Here is a 23252-nt window from a genome sequence, read left to right as displayed (position 1 = left end):
GGCACACAAACATCAGCAAACCCCCCTAACCACCCACCCAGCCCCTCACACACCCACCCACACACACGCACACCCACACACCCACACACCCACGGGCAATGACGGGGTGAGGGTAATGGTAGCAGGGGAAGACGAGGTCCCTTTGATTGCGAGACGGTTGTGTGCCATTATGTGTCATTAGCTCGGCGGGGGTCTGGAGCAGGCTCAGGGGCCTGTGGAGGAGCGCTTCAGGACCATAATGGCCGGTTTTGACAGCACATATCACAGGGACGGGGCCCGCCGCCGAATTATGTTGTCACAGGGAATGGTGGGACATTACAGGGGCCGGCCCGCAGAAGATGAGATCGGGGCGGCGCGTTTGACCGCAGCCAGGGCGCTGGAGATGGACACGCAGGAGGGAGTGGACAGGGTCAAACACAAGCTTACATCCACACACACTGTTGATATGAGCTCAACATTCCCAACTATAACAAAAGAAAGGAGACAGCAAGTGAAAAAGAGAGAGATAGAGGAGCAGTTTTCAGACAGATGTGTATTTCCGCAATGTTCACAGACTTTTTAGGGTAGGGTTTTTTTTTGCGCTGTCTGAATGCATATGTCTGCATATCTACTACCGGAACCTTTCCTGCTGCTGACTAGTAAGTTTGCCGTAATGTTGCCGCCACAGCTGCTTTGTGAACGCAATCGCGGAAATTCCGCACTTGTCAGTGATGATCGAGGGAAGCATTACGTGTATTTAAAGAGCCCTAATGCCACTGGACAGTTTTGCATCTCTAACACGCTGCTGGTAATGCAACAAGGCTACAGCCTTCACCATACTCCCGGTGTAAAAACAACACTCTTCCGCTGTTGGGCATGATGACAGCTGACAGCGCGGCCGTATTTATTATCTGCCCAGCGAACCAAAGCCCAAATGACGGAAATTCTACATTAGATGTGAACAACAGTTGGCCGTATACATTCCGCATATATGCTTCATGTCTGAATGTCCGCTACCGTCAGAAATGCAGCAAGCAATTATCGCAGGATGTGCGGAAAACCTGTCTGAAAACGGCTAGGGAGAGAGAGACAGAGTGAGAGAGAGAGAGAGAGAGAGAGAGAGAGAGAGAGAGAGAGAAAGAAAAGAAAAATGTAGTTGTAGAGACAGATACATCACCCCAAATCCTCTACATTCGCATACATGCACATAATCTCACTCATACAGACACACAGACAGACACACATTTGATTAATTATATGCTTCTTGTACACATGCAGTCTTCCATTTCATGAGAGATTACCACAAAGATCTCTTCTGCTGAAAGACCGAAAGCACAAGTGATACAGATCATAGCTAGATCACCCTGCATACGCACTGCTCTCCTAGTCATCATAGTAGAGCAGCCCTGCCTCCCAGCTCAGGGTTCCTATCCTCATCTACAGTATGTGTTGGGCAGAAGGCCTGTGCAGACAGGAAGACCAGCATACAAGAATGCCTTTGGTAAAAACACCTACTTACATGGCAACATTTCACAGAATTATTTTGCTATCAAAGATGTTTTGCTTTGAGTGTGTGTGTGTGTGTGTGTGTGTGTGTGTGTGTGTGTGTGTGTGTGTGTGTGTGTGTGTGTGTGTGTGTGTGTGTGTGTGTGTGTGTGAGAGAGAGAGAGAGAAAGAGGCAGAACAAGTCAGAGAGAGAAAGAGAGTAAGTGTGTGTGTGTGTGTGTGTGTGTGTGTGCCTATGAAAAGGCAAGGCGACTGGGACAATGTTGAAAACCTTGCGGTGTCTGTGCTCGTGTGATCTGTGGTAGCAACTGCTCTCCTGTTTCCTAGACAACGGTAGGGTCAGAACATAGCTCGGCCAGTCTCTGGACCAAACATCAACAGTCCCTAATGTCTTTATTATCGGTGTGGTCAGTGTGTGTGTGTTTGTGTGTGTGTGTGAGAGAGAGAGAGAGAGAGACTGTGTGTGTGTGTGTGTGTGTGTGTTCCCACAGCACATGCAGTGGGATCAAACCAATTACAGCCACACAGAGGCTGGCAGGACGAAAAGGTCAACAGTCCAGTAAAGGACTCAGTGACGGGGGGAGGGGACAGAGAGAGAGAGAGAGGGAGGGAGAGAGAGAGGGAGGGAGAAAGAGCGGTGGAAAGAGAGGAGGTGACTGTGGGAACACACGCTTGACAACAACATCACATGGCCATTGGTACAAATGTGTGCGTTAACACCAAACATGAAATGAAATGAGTGTTTTTAAAAAGCGCTTAACTCATTGGCTTCAGGACATTGTGAGAAGGAAACCATCCAGTTACCCCAGACCAAATGTGCTCATGATAATTCAGCCTGTGTCTACTGCTTCTGATCTGCCAAAGCCTCCACCCGTTAGACTGCGCAGGTCTCTGGGGGGGGGGGGGGGGGGGGGGGGGGACTGGCCCTTTCCCTAAAATCTCCCCAATCCAACCCTATTGCTGATGTAGGGTGGGGATTGAGAAGGGCTGCTGCTCCTCTACAGATAGCACTGTCAGAAATCACAAGTCCCATCACACCTAATCCTGTTCATTCTGCACTTAAAACTCTCTCTCCAGCCTGTACACACACACACACACACACACACACACACACACACACACACACACACACACACACACACACACACACACACACACACACACACACACACACACACACACACACACACACACACACACACACACACACACACACACACACACACACACACACACACACACACACACACACACACACACACACACACGCGCGCCTCGGAGGAGCCAGCTGGAGCGGATGAAGGCAGGAGGGCAGACACACAGCACATCTTCTGGCCTAATAGTCTGGAAGATCCACTTTCTCTCTGTCTCTCACTCTCACTCGGTCGTCTCCAGCGACAGCTTCTCTGTCTCCCTCCATTCCCTCAACAGTCCCGTCGTCTTCCTCCTCATCTCCTCCTCCTCCTCCTCCTCCTCTCTCTTTTTCCATCTCAGCTCTCCCACTCTCCCACTCCCACTCACACCCCCCCCCCCATCTCTCTCTTTGTCTCTCTCTGGAGATGGTTTGGATGACAGAGCTGGCAGACATCGGACAGGCGCGGGGTCCCATGACGAGGCCGAGGCCATGCATTTTTCATCCAGTGATTAGGCCTGCTATTTGCTCAGCTCTTTCCCGGGCAAGCGCCGGGCTCCCCGCTGCTCAAACACGCCACGCGCTGACCACTGTTGATTTCAGGGCCCTCCAGGAGATCTGGCTGGACCCCACCACCCACCCACCCCCTCACCCCCCTATCACAAACATGCCCCTGCTAACACACGACGCAAAGCTAAGTCAACAGCACTGGTGCCTGGTGCCCTCACTCAGGTCCAGCACACTGGCCTCACCAGAGTATTGGTGAGCACTCCTACTCACCATTGGTCAAACGGTCACATACAGTACGGTCCACATCTCACAGGTAATAATTAGCTTGACCTGGTCTTATTTATCCTTCTCTACGACCATCAAATGACACATGCAACACAGATGTGTGAAATAATGCAAATGCTCTTGTGATTTAGATCCCATCATCATAACCTGACACCTCGCGCTGCCATATCAGAGAGGCCTTTCATGGTAGCTGTTCCCAGGGCCAGTGAGGAGACAATCATGTTCAGGAACGTCCTCGAAACACTCTCTAGCCATCATCCAAATGCTTTCCCAGGGAGATACCGTAGAGGAGGGGCTCTCCCATAGCCATGGCTCTGCCTTATTACACTCATTGATGCACTTATTGTGGTTTTTAATTTGTTGTTAGAAGTGCTCTTAAAAGCTTAAATGTTTTGACCATGTTAATGTAATGTAATGTAATGTAATGTACTGTACTGTACTGTAATGTAATGTAATGCCCACGTGTCTCACCTTGTCTGCGTTGTCGGCGGCCAGCAGGTTGGTGGCGAGGGTCTGCAGCTTGTGCGTGGCCATGTTCTTGAGGGCGGCCAGGCTGCGGCGCGTCATGGCCTGCTTCAGGTTGACCGCCGGGTGGTTGAGGGCGTCCACCGCCGCCGGCGCCAGCTCGTCGCACGCGTTCAGGATCTCCACGGCCGTGATGCCCATCACACAGCGGTCCAGCGCACCTGAGGAAACACACACACACACACAAGCTCAGAGTCAGAGGGCTAGACGGCTGAAGAAACACACAAATACACACACACACGCTAAAGAGTCAGATGGCTAGATGGCTGAGGACACGCACACACACACACACACACACACACACACACACACACACACACACACACACACACACACACGAGTCAGATGGCTGAGTAAAAGACACGCAGTGATCAACAGTGATTACAAATATGCTTGAAGTGTACAGGCAAGGACCAAATGCTTTGAAGCAGCACATTAGATACACTTGGATGGACACAGTGGACAGAGAGATTAGAGCACCAATTCTCCCAGCAGGCCAAGAAAGTGACATTAGTGGGACAGCCAATCAGATTAAACACTAACTGTTCCCCACCCAGTCTAGGCTGGACTGGGCTGGACTCATGGCTGTATTGGGCAGGGCCGGTCACTGTAGGGGTCTATCTGCTGAGCTAGACTCCGGTGCCTTCCTCACTATCTACCTGCTCACTCAGATAAAGAGCCAAATTCTCTCCTCGCTTTTTTTCTAGTCCTTTCTTTCTCTTTCCTATCGCCCTCTGGCTTTCTCTCTCTCTCTCTCTCTTTCTCTTTCTCTCTCTTCTCTGCACAGCACAGTACCACCGACGCCGCATCATTTTCTGTGATGTGTGAAGATATCGGGATTGCACTCAATATTACCTACTGAGGGGGTCCTGATTCTCTGGGCCCATCAATGCCCTCCTAGCCTCACACACACACACACACACACACATTCTCACTCCCACACACCTGCCACAGCGTGTGATGGAGGGACTCCTGCTCTGCTTCCCTATTAAGTGCCAGCCGATTCAGCGCACACACACACACACCTCTCTTCATTTCACACTCAGCTACCCTGCAATCTCTTTCCACTGCCTGCGCTCCTTCCAGCTCTCACTCTAATTCTGCTGCTTTTCCTCTCTCCTTCTATCCCTCTGTCTCTTTCACTTTCTCTCCGTCTCCTCCTGCCCCCCCATCTCTAGCCCACTCTCCTTCTCCCCTCTTCTCCTCTCTCCTCCCTCGCTCCTGCTCTCTCTTTCTCCTGCTCCACACCTACATCTTATTCAGGCCAATGGGACTTTAAACAATAGCGGAGGGAGGCCCCTTAAAGGCGCAGTCATCGATTTGGGTGGAATGTTGATATTTGAGCTGGAGAGACAATTGAATTACACCTCTCTCTCCCCAGCTCCTGAAGCAACACGTGGACGGGCTGAAATACAGCAAGTGTGTTTTTTTATAGGGCACTTACTGAGCAGACAGCTTGAGGAATGTGTGGAGAATTCTGCTGAATTTGACAAAAACAGGTGAAAGTGATTCTAATCACAGGGCTGCACCCTCACAGCACAATGGCTCTCCCCTCTCTGATAGGTCATATCTCCCACCATCCCTGTTCCATTTGAACAGCTTTGCCCAAACCGCACCTCACCTCAGACTGTCATCTCACTCCACCTGTCCACTGCGGGCCCTGTGGCGGCTACAGCACCGGTCATCCGTCCACCCCAACACACCTGACAGAGCGGGCCGCGACGGCGGAGGACCTCGGGGGTGACAGGGCCTCGTACTACAGCACCCAGACAGCGTGCGGGCTCTCTCTCTCTCTCCTGTGTCCCCCTGATATGAGCGATGGCTCTCGTGGAGATAGCACCTCTGCTGCTACCGCAGGCCTCTCCTCTCGCGCCTGGCCAGAGAGGGCCTGTTGCCTGACAGCCCCGTAGCCTGGACCCCCACAGGGAAATCAGCCCTATCACGCTTTTCCATCAGCAGCAGCAGCACTAAGAGGCTAAGAGAGCCAGAGTGTTTCTGCGTGTGTGTGAGAGTGAGAGTGTGAGTGTGTGTGTGGGTGTGTGTGTGGGTGTGTGTGATGCCTGTTCCCCATGGTCCAAAAACGCACCCAGATAATGTGTCTATAAACAGAGCGCTTCAACGCAGCTCTCCCCCTCTATTCAGCCCAGCAGGGCATTGAGCAAAGCCTCAGGGACACTTACAAACCACACACACACACACACACACACACACACACACACATACACACACAGCTTCTAACATATCTTTCAAGAGGAACGGACTCTTTGTGTACTTGTGTGTGTGAGTGTGTGTTTGTGTGTGTGTGTGTGTGTGTGTGTGTGTGTGTGTGTTCATCCTACTCAGCACAATAGTCATAACCAGCTTTAAGAGGCTGTGTAAACACACTAATGTGCCTGATGCCGTTACAGGCCCAGGTCAGTCTCTAGGAGAGAGTGAGTGTGTGTGTGTGAGTGTGTGTGTGTGTGTGTGTGTTTGGGGGGGGGGGGGGTGATAGGCCTGCTTTGGTAAGTGCTCCCTTTCCTACCCCCAGACAGACGGCAGTGAAGGGGGTCTCTCATGCGATTAAAATTTCACTCATGTCTTAAGAGCCAGCGTGTCCCCCCATCTCTCTCTCTCTCCTAAACGGATGGCAAACGTGCAGCATCTATTATTAATGTGGCGGGAGGCTGCAGGGAGAGGGATCATAGCTAAATGACAGCATCGTAAACAGGATGAAAAACAAGGAGAGCGCTGCCATCGCAGTTTTAGCCAGAGCGCATAAAGGGGGGAGGAGTGCTGGTGGTGATAGTGGAGCGTGTGTGCATGTGTGTACGTGTGTGTGTGTGTGTGTGTGTGTTTGGGGGGGTTAATGTCTAATGGCAAGGCAGCTTCCTCTTCCCCTTCTCAGAGAGCACCGTAGCACTCCACTTCAGAGGCAGTAATGGCTACAGTTTACTGCTCCCTAGTGCGCGCGCACACACACACACACACACACACACACACACACACGCACACACTTAAATGTGGACACTTAACAATAGTCTGTGAATCACACACGAAAACACAAACTTACAGCAGAATTAACGTACAGTCTGACAACATGAACACCAACATGAAGACTAAGTCATTAAGCTTAGTTGGTGTTAATTAATTAAGTGTAAATTAGTTAGTTGTATGCTAATCTTGTAATTAAAATGAATGCGTGTGAGTTGCACCCCCCCCCCCCATATCTCCCCTATCTCTTACCTGTGTCCATCTGCCAGACGTAGACGGAGCCGTCGGAGCAGCCCACCACCAGGTAGTCGTCGCAGGGCCGCCACTTGATGACCTGGATGGGGAAGAGGTGGCGCGAGGCCAGCATGATGCACTTGCGCTCCCGCAGGCTCAGCAGGCCCACCGAGTGATCGCTCGCCACCGAGCACACGCAGTGGGACACCCGCGTCTGGACATGGGCAGGAGAGAGAGAGAGAGAGAGGGGGAACAGAGGAGGAGAGAGGAGGAGAAGAATCAAAGAACTGATATGGCCACCTGACCATTTCATTCTATTTGTGTCTGAGCACCTGAGCACCGGACGCCAAAAAATGTCTAGAGGTAAAGAGCCATATCACTTTGCCCCACAATGCACAATGAAACAAACAATTTCACACACCATCTTCCTAGCGCAAAAAAAAAATCTGAATGGTGGACTTTGTGGACACTTTCCCCTATTGTGTCCAAATGACTAAGATGAGCTAATGGAGCTGGGTTGGAATAATGAGAGCGAGAGAGAGAGAGAGAGAGGGGCGGCTTATCCATTCAGACGGGACAATGCGGCGGACTGGAGCATGAATGCCAATGAAATCAGACGCACAATGACACGCCGGCCGGCGCCCACATTCATCACGGGGCGCACAATGGAGCGGGTGACACCGTGCGTTTGGCATTACTTCCTGGAAGGTCAAAGCAGCTGGCATTATTAGCCGGTGAAGGTCAAGACTGGCGGCGGGGCGGAGAGTTAATGAAGAGGAGCCGAGGTGCACAGCCCATTGCCACGGTGACGGCAGAGAGATCTCACTCTTGCCGTGTTTTTGTTTGTTTTGCGCCTCAGATCCAGAGGAGGCTTTATATAACGCAAGACTCTTTTTCTGCCTTTTAATAGCCTTTAATGAGTAGTGTGGGCAGCTGCTTGGTTCCTGAAGGGATATGGTGACAGGTGAGTGTGTGTGTGTGTGTGTGTGTGTGCGCGTGTGTGTGTGTGTGTGTGTGTTTCTCTCTCTCTGAATAATAGGGGGTTGATGAGGGCCTGGCAGTGGGCAGAGGAGAGTAAATCAACCACTGCAGATGCACTCAGTCACAAGAGGAGCAAATCTATGCACACACATACATACAAACATACACACACAAACACACACACACACACACACACACAGAAAACAATAAACATAAACAATTGCCAGCCAACAAAGCTGCAGCTTTGGAGAAGCTCCAGACACAAAAGAAACAGAACATAGAATAGCTGCCCCCGTCCCCAACACACACACACACACACACATGCGCTTAAAAAAAGGCCACTGCCAAGTAGGCGTGTGTGCGTGAGTGTGTGTGTTGCTGGCTGGCATAGTGAAAAGGCTGTGTGGTTCAGTGACAGGCGGTGTTCTTCAGTGAGGTGGGGGGGTTATGGCCGTGAGAGTGCCCTGGGCGACAGCACACGTCAGGGCCGTGGCCACGCATGGCCTCTTCAACAGCAGCACCACTAACACACACTGAAGGAGCAGAGCGCTCAGCTGTGCACTGCACACAGGCCCAGCACACAATACTCAGAGCCAGCACACACACACACACACACACACACACATACATACACACACACACACACACACACAGACACACACACACACACACACACACAGAGATGTATATACACACACACATTCACACACACACAGGAGCGTGCACAAACAAACACACACACACAGACACAGACACACACACACACATATATACAGGCATGCACACATACACACACATACACAAAAGCGCGTACACACACACACACACACACACACACACACACATAAGCACAGTACTACATCAAGTCAAACAAATGAACTGATCAATAAAATAAAATAAAGCACCTAAGTACGACTCAGTGAGCTCGAACCGAGCGCCGACAGAAACAAACTAATGACTCTGTTCCACAGCCTGTGCTGCCAGGCTACTGTCAGCTGTCTGCCAGCTGCGCTTGTTGACGTGTGTGCTTGTGTGTGTGTGTGTGTGTGTGTGTGTGTGTGTGTGTGTGTGTGTGTGTGTGTGTAGCGCTCGGCTCGTGAGCAGCTGGATGCTGCAAGTGCATACTGACGCACATCTGCACCCTGCAGTCGAGACACAAACGCCGTCTGAACAAAAGGCTGGAAAGCCACGCTCTCTACAGCCATCTTGCTTAATAATAATAACATTCAACTTAACTGCGCGATGAGCATTTGCGTGTTTGAGTGAAATGTGTTCCTACGCCCCACCGTCATCAGGTCAGGATGCGGTCAGCCAAGGAAGAGGACCCAAGCGGTCTGACAAGCCAGCTCAGGTACAGTGCACAGATGGAGGTTATAGATCCATCCACCTCACCACACACACACAAACACACACACACACACACAAACACACACACACACACATACACACACACACATACACACACACACATACACACACACACACACAAACACACACAGACAGACACACACACAAACACACGCACAGACACACACACACACGCTGCTCATGTATCAATTAAAAGCCTCCGGCTCCTTAAGCATGCGTATCGACGGGCCATAAAGCTGAGGCATAACAGGGGCTGCTCCATTAGGCCCCTGGGGGAGGCGGCCAGGCTTATTTACAGCACGCCCCGCTCCGCGCCCATCCACCCTGTCAATCAAACACTGACAGCTCCGGGGGGAGGGGCAGGGAAGACAGGAAACAACAAATGTCACCTGAATAAGCCAACAAGACCCAACAAGACCCCAGCCATCCTCATCTGAGGGGCTACAAGTAACTAATACAAAATGTTGTGATGCTCCAACCCTACGGTGCTCTGAATTCAGTTACTGTTGAATAAGAACATAAGAACACCTCTGACTTACTGTACGCCACGCCAAACACAGCATCCACATCAGTAAACAAATAACACACTACGTAACCATCAACAGTTGCTTCATCTATGATTTCTGATTCTCTATGGTCTCCTGACCAGCCCAGTATCCAAACCTTTGGGCACATTAAGACAACACAGAGAGAGACCGTGAGAGGGGGCGGTGGTGGAGCTGAACTCACGCTGCAGTTCTCGGGCGGGACCAGCAGCTGGGTGATCTCTCCTCCGTGGACGCAGAAGATGTGCTTCATCTCGCCCGTGAAGATGTCCCACACGATGACGGAGAAGTCCACGCCGCCCGACACCAGCGAGCGCTGGTCGTAGCGCGCCGACACCTGGTTGGGGTACAGCAGGCACGTCACCTTGTTCCGGTGGCCCCGCAGGGTGCGGTGTGGAGGCCAGCCTGGTCAAAAACAAACAAAACAACAAAACAAACAAACAAGCACTAGGTTACATGCTGCAATGTCATTCTATATTTTAATGCATTAAGCATATGTATTAATGTCAAAAGAAAAAGCTCCTTCAGCACTAAACAGAATTCAGTATGCAAATATATTTAAATAATCAATTCTATGTATGTATATCAACACAGCTGTATTCTCTATCCATGTATCAATGAGCTTCAATGTATATGGGTACAACAGTGTGTGACTGCATGTTGTATATGTGTGTGTGTGTGTGTGTGTGTGTGTGTGTGTGTGTGTGTGTGTGTGTGTGTGTGTGTGTGTGTGTGTGTGTCCTGGTCACCTCTGCGCAGCATGTGCTCTCCCTGCAGCAGCTGGACGATGGCGGTCTGGGTGGCGGGCACCAGGATGATGCTGCCGTCCTCGCGGCCGCACACCAGCCGGCCCTGGCCTGGAATGTACACGCTGGCCGTCACCTTGATGGGCTCCTCCGAGCCGGGGACCACGCTCAGCTGGTCGATGATGCCCGCTGACCGGGGCGCCAGCTTGTCAAAGGCCTCCTGCAAGCTAACGGTGGAGGACACCTGCAGCTCTGTGGAAAGCAAGAGAGATGCTATTGTGACACACACACACACACACACACACAGACACACATTTCCGTAGAGTATTGTGTATTTAATAGAACTGTATGTATCTAGTCTAGATTATTCTTCACAGGTGTTGCTATTTGAATGCCTGCTTGACACAGTCATTACACTGAAGGGACTGAACGCCTTCACAGGGACTCAAATTCTGCTGTGCTTACATTTAACATCAGGCTGAAAATGAGGCCTCCCTCTGCACTACACCATTTTACCAGCAGAGGGTGATATTGAGACCGTCACAAAAAAAAATATTCCCTTTATCTCACCAGGCTATCTGAACAAATCTGCAGGGAACAGTAATGCAATATTGATTTTGTGGGAATGTTTAAATATATGTGGTATATGTAGAATTATGTGGGGTGTTTAAATATGTATGTAAATGACAGCGGTTTGATGTGTGTGCACATGTGGTTGTGCGTGCACATGTGTGTACCTGCAGCCGAGGAGAGGGGCTGGAGAGGGGAGGTCTCTGGGATGCTCCAGAGAGAGAGGCGGCCGGCCGAGTCGCCCTGCACCAGCAGCTTGTGGAAGGGCTCGCGCCGCCCATAGAAGAAGCGCGTCACCGGGGGGCATATGAGGAGCTGCAATACGCCAGCAGAGAAAGCACATTACATACACAAACATACATACATACACACACGCACACACACACACACACACACACAGGCTACTGGTCTGGCCACAGTGACAAGGGCTGGGGTCTTCACCATCCCCTTCCCCAAACCAGAACCATGGCCTGGTGTGCAATAGCAGGGTGGGGAATGAGAGATCAGGTAGAGAATGTAGCTCTGAGTATCAGTGCCACTTGTATTTAACCTAAACTTCTATTTAACCGATTCGACTGGTCTGAACTACTGTAGACCCCAACTCTTGCATCGGGTTAACCATTAACAAAACAATAAAAAAAGAAAGACATAACAAAATTAAAAGAAAACTGAATACATAAAAACACAGACACACACAGACAGAGATACACACACCGATACATAGTTTTTTTCTATCAGTCAAAAACCACACAGCAAACCGTGGCAGCATTTAGGGTGACTGAGTTTGACCAGAACTGTCCAGCAGGAATGGTGTCGGTTGGGACAGGGAGGAATGATTGGCAATGAAAGCAAGGCAGCAGAGGCCTACGTCTACTTCAATCTACCGTCACAAGACGCTCTCGTCTGGTGCTACTACCTACGTTGGGGCAGGGGGCACCAATGTGTGCTAGTAGGGAGGGTGACCGCAGTGAGGGGTCAGACAGAGCTGAGGAACGAGGGGAGGAGGGCAGAGAGGAGGATGGACCCCTGGGAAAGGGACCGCATCTCATGCAGTTTGCATACATGGCCTTTTGCTCCGTTAGTTAAGACGTCAGAAGCACTGGACATCTCAGAGACATCCACACACACAGACCTGTCTTCTAGTTATTCCACCTTAAGTCTTGTATGTTTATTATTCTTTATTGCTTTCTTTTTCTTTTTTATTTTATTATTATTACTATTATTATTATTATTATTATTATTATTACTCTTTGCTCATCTATGCTTTTATCTGCTATTACTGTTTGGTTTTTGTTTAAATAAAGCACATTGAATGACCTCTGTGTATGAAATGCGCTATATAAATAAACTTGACTTGACTTGACTTGACTACTCTCAGCCTGGTCTTATGCAAGGTTTTCAATAAGCTAACAGTCCTCACTTTGCCTGAAATCCCACATTTGTGTGTGATCCGTGTGCATTCATGTATATATGCCTGTGCATCAAGGCCTTGCATGATGACCCACATTCTCACCGAGGGATGTCTAAGGTTAGAATGATCTAACAAACATACGGAGCCAACATAACCAATCAAGTCCTTACTTTCATATCAAATCTTTGACAGGTATCTTAGATTTCAGCATTATGTATGTCCATGTATGGTTTATGAGGATGGCTGAGTTTGGCTGGCGTTTAGGGAGTGCCCTGATGATGTTACTAGCCAGCTCAATGCGGTGCGTGCCGGCTGGGAGAGTGAGCGCCAAACAACATGGGAATCCTGGAGGCATTCCTGATGGGCCGGAGTCACTGCAAAGTACCGCCATAGAGCCCTGGGTCTCCTCCTGTGCTAGGACCATGCACACATAGATCTCTTACAACACCAGCACTCTTCACTAACGAGTGCACCTCATGGGCCTCGCATGCGTCTAGTTCTCAGACGTAAATGTTAACAGTTTTGGACTACCTGACCACTATGACTGTGATTAAAGAACTATATATACTACATGTATATAATACTATATGAACTAGTCTGAATAAGAGGCTAAGTGCTGGCAAAGAACCTCTTTGCTTCCGTGAAATCATATAAGGCTTTTCAAAATGTACTCTTAACTTTAACTCGAACCTTTACAGGAGCACGAAGCACCATCAAACAACAGCCTGAATGAACTCAGAAATACAGAGCTCATAACTGTACAACTAAAACAAGTCCAGACATTGACCCATTGAACCCTTTACAATGTTTATCATTTTATATCTAAAGGGGCTGACAGGTTGAGGGGTTAGGGGGAGTCTGTTTAAGTTGAAACCAAGTTACCGGAGTTCTGTTTGAAGAAGAATAGCAGAAATGTGAGAAACCACTCAAAACACACACTGGCAAACAGTTTCCACACGTCCTCCTCTTGGTTCAAATAACCTGAAGCACAATTCAAGGAAATTTTGGCCAACCAAAACAACTAAGATCTTGATTGTACTTTTGTATGAACAGTACTTGCTCTTTAAAATAAATATGTATATAAATTCTCTTTCAAAATAACAATAAAATTAAAAGATAGTGCCATCTGAATTGATCTACACGAGAGGCTTCAGGCCTAACCCAGTGGTGCTAGCTCAACTCCTGTCATCTATGGCTACTGTTGACATTGGGCATCTATGGAGAAGCAGCCTGGGGACTTTGCATGCATCTTCACCAGGTGAAGACATATGAGGGCAGAGGAGTTGGATGACTTGACTTTTTAGTGGGGAAGAGCATGAGACCTGAGAGTGAACCAGAGTGAGTGGAGGGAAACTGGCCTTCGGACAGCAACGCTGAGGCAGACACACGGCCGCAGGCCTCCCTCCTGGCATCCAATCATATTCACCGCTCTACACTTTGGACCAATCGTTTACTACGTCACTCAAATGAATTTAGATCCGCTATACTAACTAGACATGGATTCAGCAAAATTTCTTTCAATATGATCAGAAATATCTTGATAATTTTCCTTAAATGTGGCATTAAAGAGCACATTTATCAGTTGATTTTTAAATTGGCCTGACCACTACATTAGAGTGGGTGGTCACAGCTGGGCTGGTGTGACCGTGTCAGGCCTGCGTTTGGGGGCTGGAGCAGGTGAATGGCTGAGTGGATGCTGCGGTGCCTCGGAGGCCGGGGGAGCTCCCCCTGCTGGCTGTGCCGCGTGCCGCGCCTCCGTCCTGCTGCGGGCTGGGCTTACTGGTGCCTCTAGAGGCCGCTGGAGGTACAGCAGCTGAGGGGTGTACAGCGCCGGGTCGACCGCGACGTCGGGGAGACACACCACGAGCTCCCCCTCACACCCCTCCCCTAGCTGAGGACGCGGGCGGGCGTCCACGCGCGGGGGTGCCGGGGGAGGCCACGGACACGGTAACCAAAAATAAAAACACCACAGAAAACAGGTACACACAGCAAATTAACAGACATGTACACAAAGCCTGCACACTACACTCGGTGAGGTACTATAGAAAACATACAGCAGCAAAACGAGACTAAAACACAAAATCACATACAACAGAAGCCACTTGGGAGACTGCGGAACTGACACACTCACGCAGATCTGGGCAAAACAGCTGCTGTAAGGACCAGCTGTTGGGTTCTTTCATGTTACACTGATCATGTTAATAATGTTAATAAAACTGAACTAAAAAGACAAATTGATAGGACTTTAAACATTAAGCTCTCATTTAAAGGTGCAGCCAGAGATCGTACACAACGATCATCTTCTCACGACCTGCTAGCTGCCCAATGACGTGAGTGCACTGTAAAAACAATAAACAATAAACAAAAAAAGGTATCTTGGCTACCAAGGCTCCAAAAACTAAAAACTAACAAAGTGGGGACAGCCTGTCCCCCAAACAAAAACAAAACCCTGTGTGGAGTTTCTCTGGGAACGCTGAACTTCCCTGGTGTGTTTCGTTTGGTCCTTGGTTATGGACTTCATGTTTTGGACAATAGTGTCTGATAATAAATTGAATTATACATAAATAAAAAAATGAATTATACATAAATAAATAAATTAAACATAAATATAAACACATACGACTTCCTGCCCAATCGCTGACTGCACCTTTAAACATATGGACTCAAAGTGTTAAGTTGTAAGGTCAGTGATAAGAGCATTGTGGAGATAAAGGAGGAGGAGGAGCTGCTGTTCAGTTGGGACGAGAGGAGCTGAGAAGTGATGAGGGACAAGGAGAGGAGAGGAGAACAGAAGAGAGGAGCGGAGAGGAGAGGAGAGAAGAGGAGAGGAGCTGAGAAGTGATGAGGCACAAGAAGAGGAGAGGAGACGAGAACAGAACAGAGGAGAGAAGAGGAGAGGAGGAGGGACCTGTTTGTCGGCGCGATCTGCGATGCTGTAGACTAGAGGGGGGATGGAGCCCTCTGTTGTCTTTCCTACGTCACTGCGGAAATGCTCGCTGGCAGGCAGGCAGCTGGAGAAGAGAAAACACACACACACACACACACGCACACCCATTAACACACGTACAAACGAGAGTACAAAAACAACACATCCATACAGAAAAATAATAGGAACAGCAGGAATACACACAAAGAGAAAGAAAACACACAGGCACACATTTAGACAAACACATAGGTACACACACACACACACACATGTAGACATAAAAAGAATAACAAACACGTATACAAAAATAGAGATACATAGAGGAAAGGCCACTCAGACAGAAAAAAACATGTTACACACACAGAGTAAATTGCACACACATACAGCAGTCATTCATAGCAGACAGGACACAGGAGGATGCACACACAGAGAGGGGGACAGAGGCAAAGATATGAGACTTTACAAGTTTCACAGCTTTGGTGTTACTTTCATTTACAGTTTCATTTACTTCCTAATGTCTTATATTTATGAGAAAATATTCAATTAGTATGAACCGTAAGTGCCAATAATGCCTGCCACAGAAGTACAGACACACACACCTGGCAGGCAGCTTGTAAATGTAGCTGCACCCATCCTCAGTCCAGATGATGACTTTGTCGGCAGCGATGAAGTCTCCTCCAGTCCAGGCCTGGTCATTCTCACTGGGCACGGAGCACAGCAGAGAGTAGTCCCCCGCGTCAAACACCTGCCACACAAGACAAACACCTCAGCAAACACACACTGCAAACACATACACACCACAAAACCAACAGCAAGTTGCTATCTCTCCCTACATAATATCAGTCCAGACTCCAGACAGCCAGCAAATGCTACTATAAGTGTCTGACATTATGGAAAGGGTGCCTCCCAAGATACACCAGTGTCTGTTTACCTCAATAACTGAAAGAAACTGTAGAAAATAACTGTCTTTACAGACAATTTCTAAAGAGAAAGAAACTGAAGCTGCTAAAGCTGTTGAAAAGGTCATTTTGTGAAGATGAGGGAGTTCTCAAAGTGTGGGGCGGTCCCCACTAGGGGGGAATAGAGACATGACAGGAGGGCCCGAGAACAGCAGGAAACTTGGCTTTTTTTCCACAAGGAAGACCATAGATTCAAAACAAACTAGCCTCATAAACAGAAGAGTCCTAAACAGACCGACATACAATCTAGAATAACATCTGATCCAGCGGACCGAGCCGGAAAGGGGGCCGGATTAATCAGGCCAGGTGGGGCTTGAAACCTCCCCACCACCGAAGTGGAAGCACTGGTGTAAAGTGAGGAGGGCTAGCGTGTCCTCACCCTCCAGTACTTGGAGCAGACCACCAGCAGGGAGAGCTGGGTGAACGTGCAGAAGGAGATGCTCTGGCAGCTCTGGCAGTAGATGGGCTTGGACTCCTCCTCAAACACCGGGTCCAGATCCTGCACAGCACAGCACAGCACACAGACACAGAGACCGTGAGGACAGGGAAACAGAGCCAGGGGTGAAGTCAGCTGAGGGGAGGAGTGTTGGGGATCATGCTGCCATACCTGCATTCTGCTCACATCGGCCGTTATAATCCACACCTTCAGTATGCCAGTAACAGACACAGCTACCACGGTGTCCTCTGTAAGTTGAGACAACAGATTAGAAGACAGAAGAAACAGACAGACAAACACACAGACTGACTGACAGATGATGAGTCAACAATAGAGACAGGTGTGGGTAGACAAGCACAGATATACAGGAGAGAGGCACAATAACATCAGCAGTTCAGAAACCCAACACTGCTCAGAATCATAGTGTTATGTACTCTATACAAGAATAGTATATTAATATACATGATACATGATAGCATACAGTATGACTGTATACTTATGACTGTAGTTTCCAGCTATGAAGGAATCATCATCATGCTTTTTTTTGTTCTAACTATGTGTGTCAGTTACAAATTAGTATAGGAATTGGAATAGGAAAATACAGGCATGTTACAGCATAGAAATGAATGTGAGACATGTGTAAAAATGAGTTTGCATCTGAGGGGAGGGGCATGGGTTGTGCATAAGGAAGTCATGCACACAGATGCACTGGGCTCTAACGTGCGGATAAGCAGAGCGCTGGGGAGCGCTAGCCGCTGTGCAGTGACCCGTCTCAGCAGCGCTACCAGATCAGGCTGTAAGGGGCTTATCCCATCTGGCCCGGCGGGCCGTGGGGCGCAGCTGCCGGGCCGAGCGGCTGACCTTGTGTGCGGTGCGAGCGGATGATGCTCATGGAGCTAATCCAGTCGGGCGAGATCTTAGACACCAGCGAGTAGAGCACCTCCAGACTGGTGGCGTCCACCACCAGGATCTCGGGGTAGTGGCCGTGGCACAGCAGGCGGCCCTCGCGCTGGGTGCCGATGGTGAACTGGTAGAACTGGACAGCGACAGACACAAGACAGAGGCTCTTTAATACCCTGAGAGAACTGAGCCTCTCCGTGATAATCTGATTGCTCTAATTCTGGAACCAACACAAAGATATCAAAGACAATGCACTTTCACATCCTTGTAGAAAACCTCATCTCCTAGCACTGATTTAGTCATTGTGATAGTGAAGCTTGTGCTCCTACCTGGATCCCAGTGTGAGCACAGGCCAGCTTGGTGAACTCAATGCAGCGGCCATCATTGACATCCCACAGGCACATCTCACTGCACACAAACATGGGCCATCAGTCAAAGACTAATCCAATGGCATTGAACTAATACGGATGGTGATGCTGGGTCTCTATATGCTCTCTATATAACGCATTTATTATTATTAAACTAATTTGAAACAGTATACAAATGCACATGTCAGTGCTTATGCTTCTGTTTGTGTATGAATTCAATATCTTTCTAAAAACATTGATATTTGGCTGCAGTATATTGATAACATAATGCAAAAGGAAGTAATTTAGAATTTATTGACGGATTGATATTTTGTCCCTCCTCTAATCTTCCCTAACACACATACACACACGCACACACACACACTACACTCACCCACTCTCCGAAGCGCTGACCAGGTACTGCTTGTCGCTGGCAACGCTGGCTTTAGACAAACAGGTGATGGAAGCAGTGTGTCCAAACAAGAGGGCACGTGGACTTATCTAAGAGAGATAAAGAAAGAGGAAGAGATCAATAAAAACACAGTTTATGGTCTTCATCTACAACCAGAACACCATTTTGCAGTTGGCAACATCGACAGTAGGTTGCTAAGACTTACCTCAAGCTCAGGTGTCATGTCCCAGATGCAGATTTGTCCATCATGGCAGCCTGTGATGATGGTGGCAAAATCATCCATCACCAGCAGACTGGAGATGCAGTGTGTGGGTGCGCGGCGGCCCCATAGCACTATGGGTAATACCAGGCTGTTTCCTGCCATGTTCTCTTGTGAACTAGGAGAGTGAAAAGAAAAACATAACAACTCAAAAAAAAGTTATCCTAACGATTCATCCCTCCATCACAAGTACTGAAACAGCATAAAATGTCCATCTTTTGAAGTTATTTTTGTGCCTTTTATATTGCCACGTATGGACAATTACAGCCAGAACTGTTAAAATGAGGAGATCCAGAAGGGAAAAAACATTGGCTTGATTAAAGGTACACTATATGAACCTTAATATACCTACCTTAATATAACCTCTACGAAGCGTATTTATGGGAAACTAATTTGTACAGCCTGGCCATAGTGGATTGCTACAGAGAGAACCAGCAATGCAACTTTAAGAATCTTCAAACCGAGGACCTCTCGCCAGAATCGTGAAATATTATCTTTTCAGTAGATCGACCTACAGTATAGCTCTTTGGAGGTAGTTTTTGCCTGTTGTTAGTGGTAGATATTTGCTTAATGTGACAGAAAATGTTACAGATTGGAAATCGTTAGAAACGCTGAATGCTTAAAAGAGAATCCAGCACCTGATGTTCCCCATTTTCATTAAAGCTTCAAAAGCGTCAGTGGTGCAGGGAGAAGTGCCTAATTAAAGCCTGTTACAGTTTATCGATGACTTCTACATGCCTTTATTGGCCAGTGAGATATCCTATCCATATCGGAAAATGGACTTGTCATTTCGGACTAAAGAGGAACAACTGTTGAATTACGGTACAACTAGGCCAAGTTCAGATCAATTTCTGCACAGCTACCGGGACAATCTCGTCTAATGTCCTCCAAAACTGGGAGAGTGAGTGTTCAATAGAATGGAATAACACTCCTGTCCAATCAGAATATAGCTAAATGGATAGCAATGTTGTGAAACAGAATCGGTTGCCTATCCCATACAAGATATTCCTATTCATAAGAATTGAAGTATGGTGGGCAGTGCACAAAGATAAGTTTATTCCCTTGATGCCAAATGAGGTCTCGGACCACAGAAGGATTTACCAGTAGGAGAACAGATATTGCGAGATTCACAAGTTCCTGGAGAGAACTACACTTCACTACAGAATTTTTAAAAAAAGGATTCAGACAACTAAGATAAACAACAGAGACCCATAAACATGAATCTAAACATCTGGCAAACAATACAGGACCTGAGACAACAGAAAAAAAAGCCAAAAAGCTTTCATTCCAGCCCACAAGAATATCTAGCAATACACTAACAACTCATAAATTTAACAGATTCTCAAACTGTGGTGCGCTTTATATAATAGCCTATGCCAATTGATTACATTGTTGAAAAGAATGGTGCATTAGCCATATTGAGCTGCTTCCAGGGGCTATTCCAATAAAACCAGACACTGAATTTTGCATAGTACATGGATTCTGGTTATATTTCAGAGAAATACTACAAATATGACGTAGATTCCTCTAAATAGGCATATGACCTAACCGGTGAATGTAGCTTGCAAGTCTTGTGAAAGAGTTTAGAACTGATAAACTATCTATTCACCTAACCTACAATGTTCTTCCAATAATAAGGGCTAAACAAAAAACAAAAAACACTGCCAAAATGGTGTCTTCACACGAAGACTAATATAGGACTGGCCTATCTAACCTAAAAGCCTACAAAAACACCAAAGACAGACAGTCAAACACCAAAGACAGTCATAAGAGAAAGGAAATGGTGACAATGTATGTACCTCACCTCCTCACAACAAGTCTTCCCAAAAGAAGGGGAAACATCATGACTCACATTCAGCATGACTGACTTCTCCAAACTTGGTATCCCTATTTGTAAGAAGAAACATCTTCATGATGTTTACCCGCAATCTGGGTAACACTTTAAAACTTTCATATCCTACCTGACTGCCTTGTGCCTTTTCACAGAAAACTGCAACCTGCGAAGCATCGCCTTCATCTTCACAACGTGTACAAGCCTCATCACAAAAAATGTTTTGCACACCAAATCCAAGACTGAAAAGCTGAAATAAACGCTTAACGTTCAGACTGCAGGTTTCCTCACAGCCGTTTACTATGGCAGAACTGCACTACACTGCCAACAAGCAAAGTGGCAGACCCATCTATTGATCATCTTTTCAGGAAAATCAATCAGCACATTTCTACAGGCAGGGTAAACAGGGGCATAAGAGAAAATAACAATAGCATATCCTGTGATGGTGACCTGTCAATGGTCCTCACTTCAGTTGGCCTATGTTCTTTTATGGACGACTAGTCCATAAACACTGATGTGGCAAATCAGCAGACAGTCAGTCATGATGAACAATCTGCAAACAATTCAACCAGGGACAGGAGCTTGATTGCCTCAGAAATCAATGGGAAGGTATTGCAACAGTAACAGAATGGCAAATGTAGGCTACAACTCACTCCCCCCAAAAAAACTAAGGGACATGAAGAGTGAAGTTGTCATAAGACATGAAGTCGAAAGGTTCAACTCGTGACAAATAGCACGAGTAGTGTGATGTGAATCATAGATAGCCTATAATTAAGCTTTATTATATCTAAGATGTGGATAGTCAATGACCTCATAGTTATTCTAGAGTAGACTGTCTGGAGCTGGGTGCATCAGTGACAGGAAGGTGATTAGTCGGTCCATAACCTACCCTCCACACGCTCAATGGTTGACAGCTCTTTATGTTCGCACTCCTGTCGAATATCGGCGAATGACTATTTCATTGCACAGGTAGCACATATCCCATGTCTTCAGAGTCCTAGGCTACTAGCTATCAAGATGGATATCTAACCTAATGTCACTCCCAATCAAACAGTTAAGATGCCTAATACTGCTGCTGTGTTCATTTCACCTTGGTCTCGTGAGGAGCGTGATAACTGTCATGCAGTTATCACACGTCATTGCTCAAATGTAAACGTGTAGTTTATAACCATCACTTTCCCTTGCTCGTAGACAATTACCTCGGATGGATAATAAACATTTGCGCTAAACTAGCTTGCTACCTGACACCAAAACCTGACAGCAGCTTTCTACACCTGCCTACCAGCAAGAGAGAAATAGCAGAAATGCTGTTAGCTGTTAAGATAACGCTCTGGCTTACGAACATGCGGTCAGACACATGAGTATAATAGATGTAAGGGGTGCAAACGAGCCACCACATTAATGGCGAGGCGTATCATTTCACTGTTAACGTTAGCTATCTATCTAACCATACAGTTAGCTAAGCGCCGCTATCTGGTTCGGTAGCTTTCACTGTATGCTCCTACCTTAGCTACCTTCATAATAATGCGATGTCGCAGCTTCCGGGTTGGTCATTTATTCAATCAAAATACATGCAAAGACATAATGTAACTTACCAGCGACTACTTCTAATTGAACATGTCCTAGATGTACCGGTCTTTTAGGAAAATATCGATACCATGAAAGGCGTAACAATTCTATTTTCTTATGTTAATTGCCCTCTGCAGCCTCCACGGTCAGCTGATCAGAGGACGGCTTTGCGAGGTGACGTAGCAATCCGTGACACGCCACGTCAACGTCAAATTGCATTGCATTTTTTTTTTTACTGTAAATGAGAGTTTTAAGGTAAAGAAGGCATAGGCTATGCCTTAAATTAGCCATTGCCGATTTTATCATACATACTATAATTGGCCTAAGCATAAGCATAATTGAGGTGTTTCTATTCTCATAAAACAATTAGGCCTACATAAGCTAATTACGTGTGGAGAGATAAGAAAATGTAGCCTATTCAATAAAAACACTACAGTCAATTGCTATTTTATTTATTTCACATTAGGCTATACATTTTTTTGCAATGCAGGTAATGCAAGATGCCTGAAAAAAAGTCATAATATGTTAAAGGATAATAATCTCTTACTGTACATAATGTAACATTTAGGCTACAACAATTTCTCAACAAATATAATGTTTTTAAGATAACTGATTTCCAGAAAGTAGTAATAAGAAAACAGGATGCTAACTCCCTGTGTTTTGCTGTGATGGTGTTATCATCAATAGATTTTTTAAATCTATGTCTTTGAGTGAACTAATTCTGTCAGGGTATGGCTTTAGGGTATTTGAATTCTCACCAATCACTTTATTGTTGAGATTGGTAAATTCACTCATCCACGGTCGATCACTAAACCACTAAAGGAGATGTTGATTTCTTGAGCTTTTAA

General features: G+C 47.2%; 1 protein-coding gene across 1 annotated transcript in view; it reads right to left on the bottom strand.

The window, feature by feature from the left end:
- LOC134100599 (WD repeat-containing protein 7) overlaps nt 1-22549 on the bottom strand; it is a 144728-nt gene extending 122179 nt beyond the window's left edge. The window contains exons 1-14 of the mRNA XM_062553886.1: nt 22431-22549; nt 18951-19122; nt 18728-18834; nt 18316-18394; nt 17948-18122; nt 17258-17334; nt 17030-17149; nt 16291-16436; nt 15674-15776; nt 11522-11669; nt 10788-11036; nt 10223-10443; nt 7163-7358; nt 3884-4098 (exon numbers count right to left, since the gene is read on the bottom strand). Coding sequence (XP_062409870.1) covers nt 3884-4098; nt 7163-7358; nt 10223-10443; nt 10788-11036; nt 11522-11669; nt 15674-15776; nt 16291-16436; nt 17030-17149; nt 17258-17334; nt 17948-18122; nt 18316-18394; nt 18728-18834; nt 18951-19109 — 1995 coding nt within the window. The 5' untranslated portion in view covers nt 19110-19122; nt 22431-22549. The remainder of the gene's footprint in view (nt 1-3883; nt 4099-7162; nt 7359-10222; nt 10444-10787; nt 11037-11521; nt 11670-15673; nt 15777-16290; nt 16437-17029; nt 17150-17257; nt 17335-17947; nt 18123-18315; nt 18395-18727; nt 18835-18950; nt 19123-22430) is intronic.
- Nucleotides 22550-23252: the final 703 nt, after the last annotated feature.

The sequence above is a fragment of the Sardina pilchardus genome, chromosome 14 (assembly GCF_963854185.1).
Source record: "Sardina pilchardus chromosome 14, fSarPil1.1, whole genome shotgun sequence".
NCBI classification, from domain to species: domain Eukaryota; kingdom Metazoa; phylum Chordata; class Actinopteri; order Clupeiformes; family Clupeidae; genus Sardina; species Sardina pilchardus.
The sequence above is the reverse complement of the archived record's forward strand: the minus strand, read 5'-3'. Positions and strand labels throughout refer to the sequence as shown.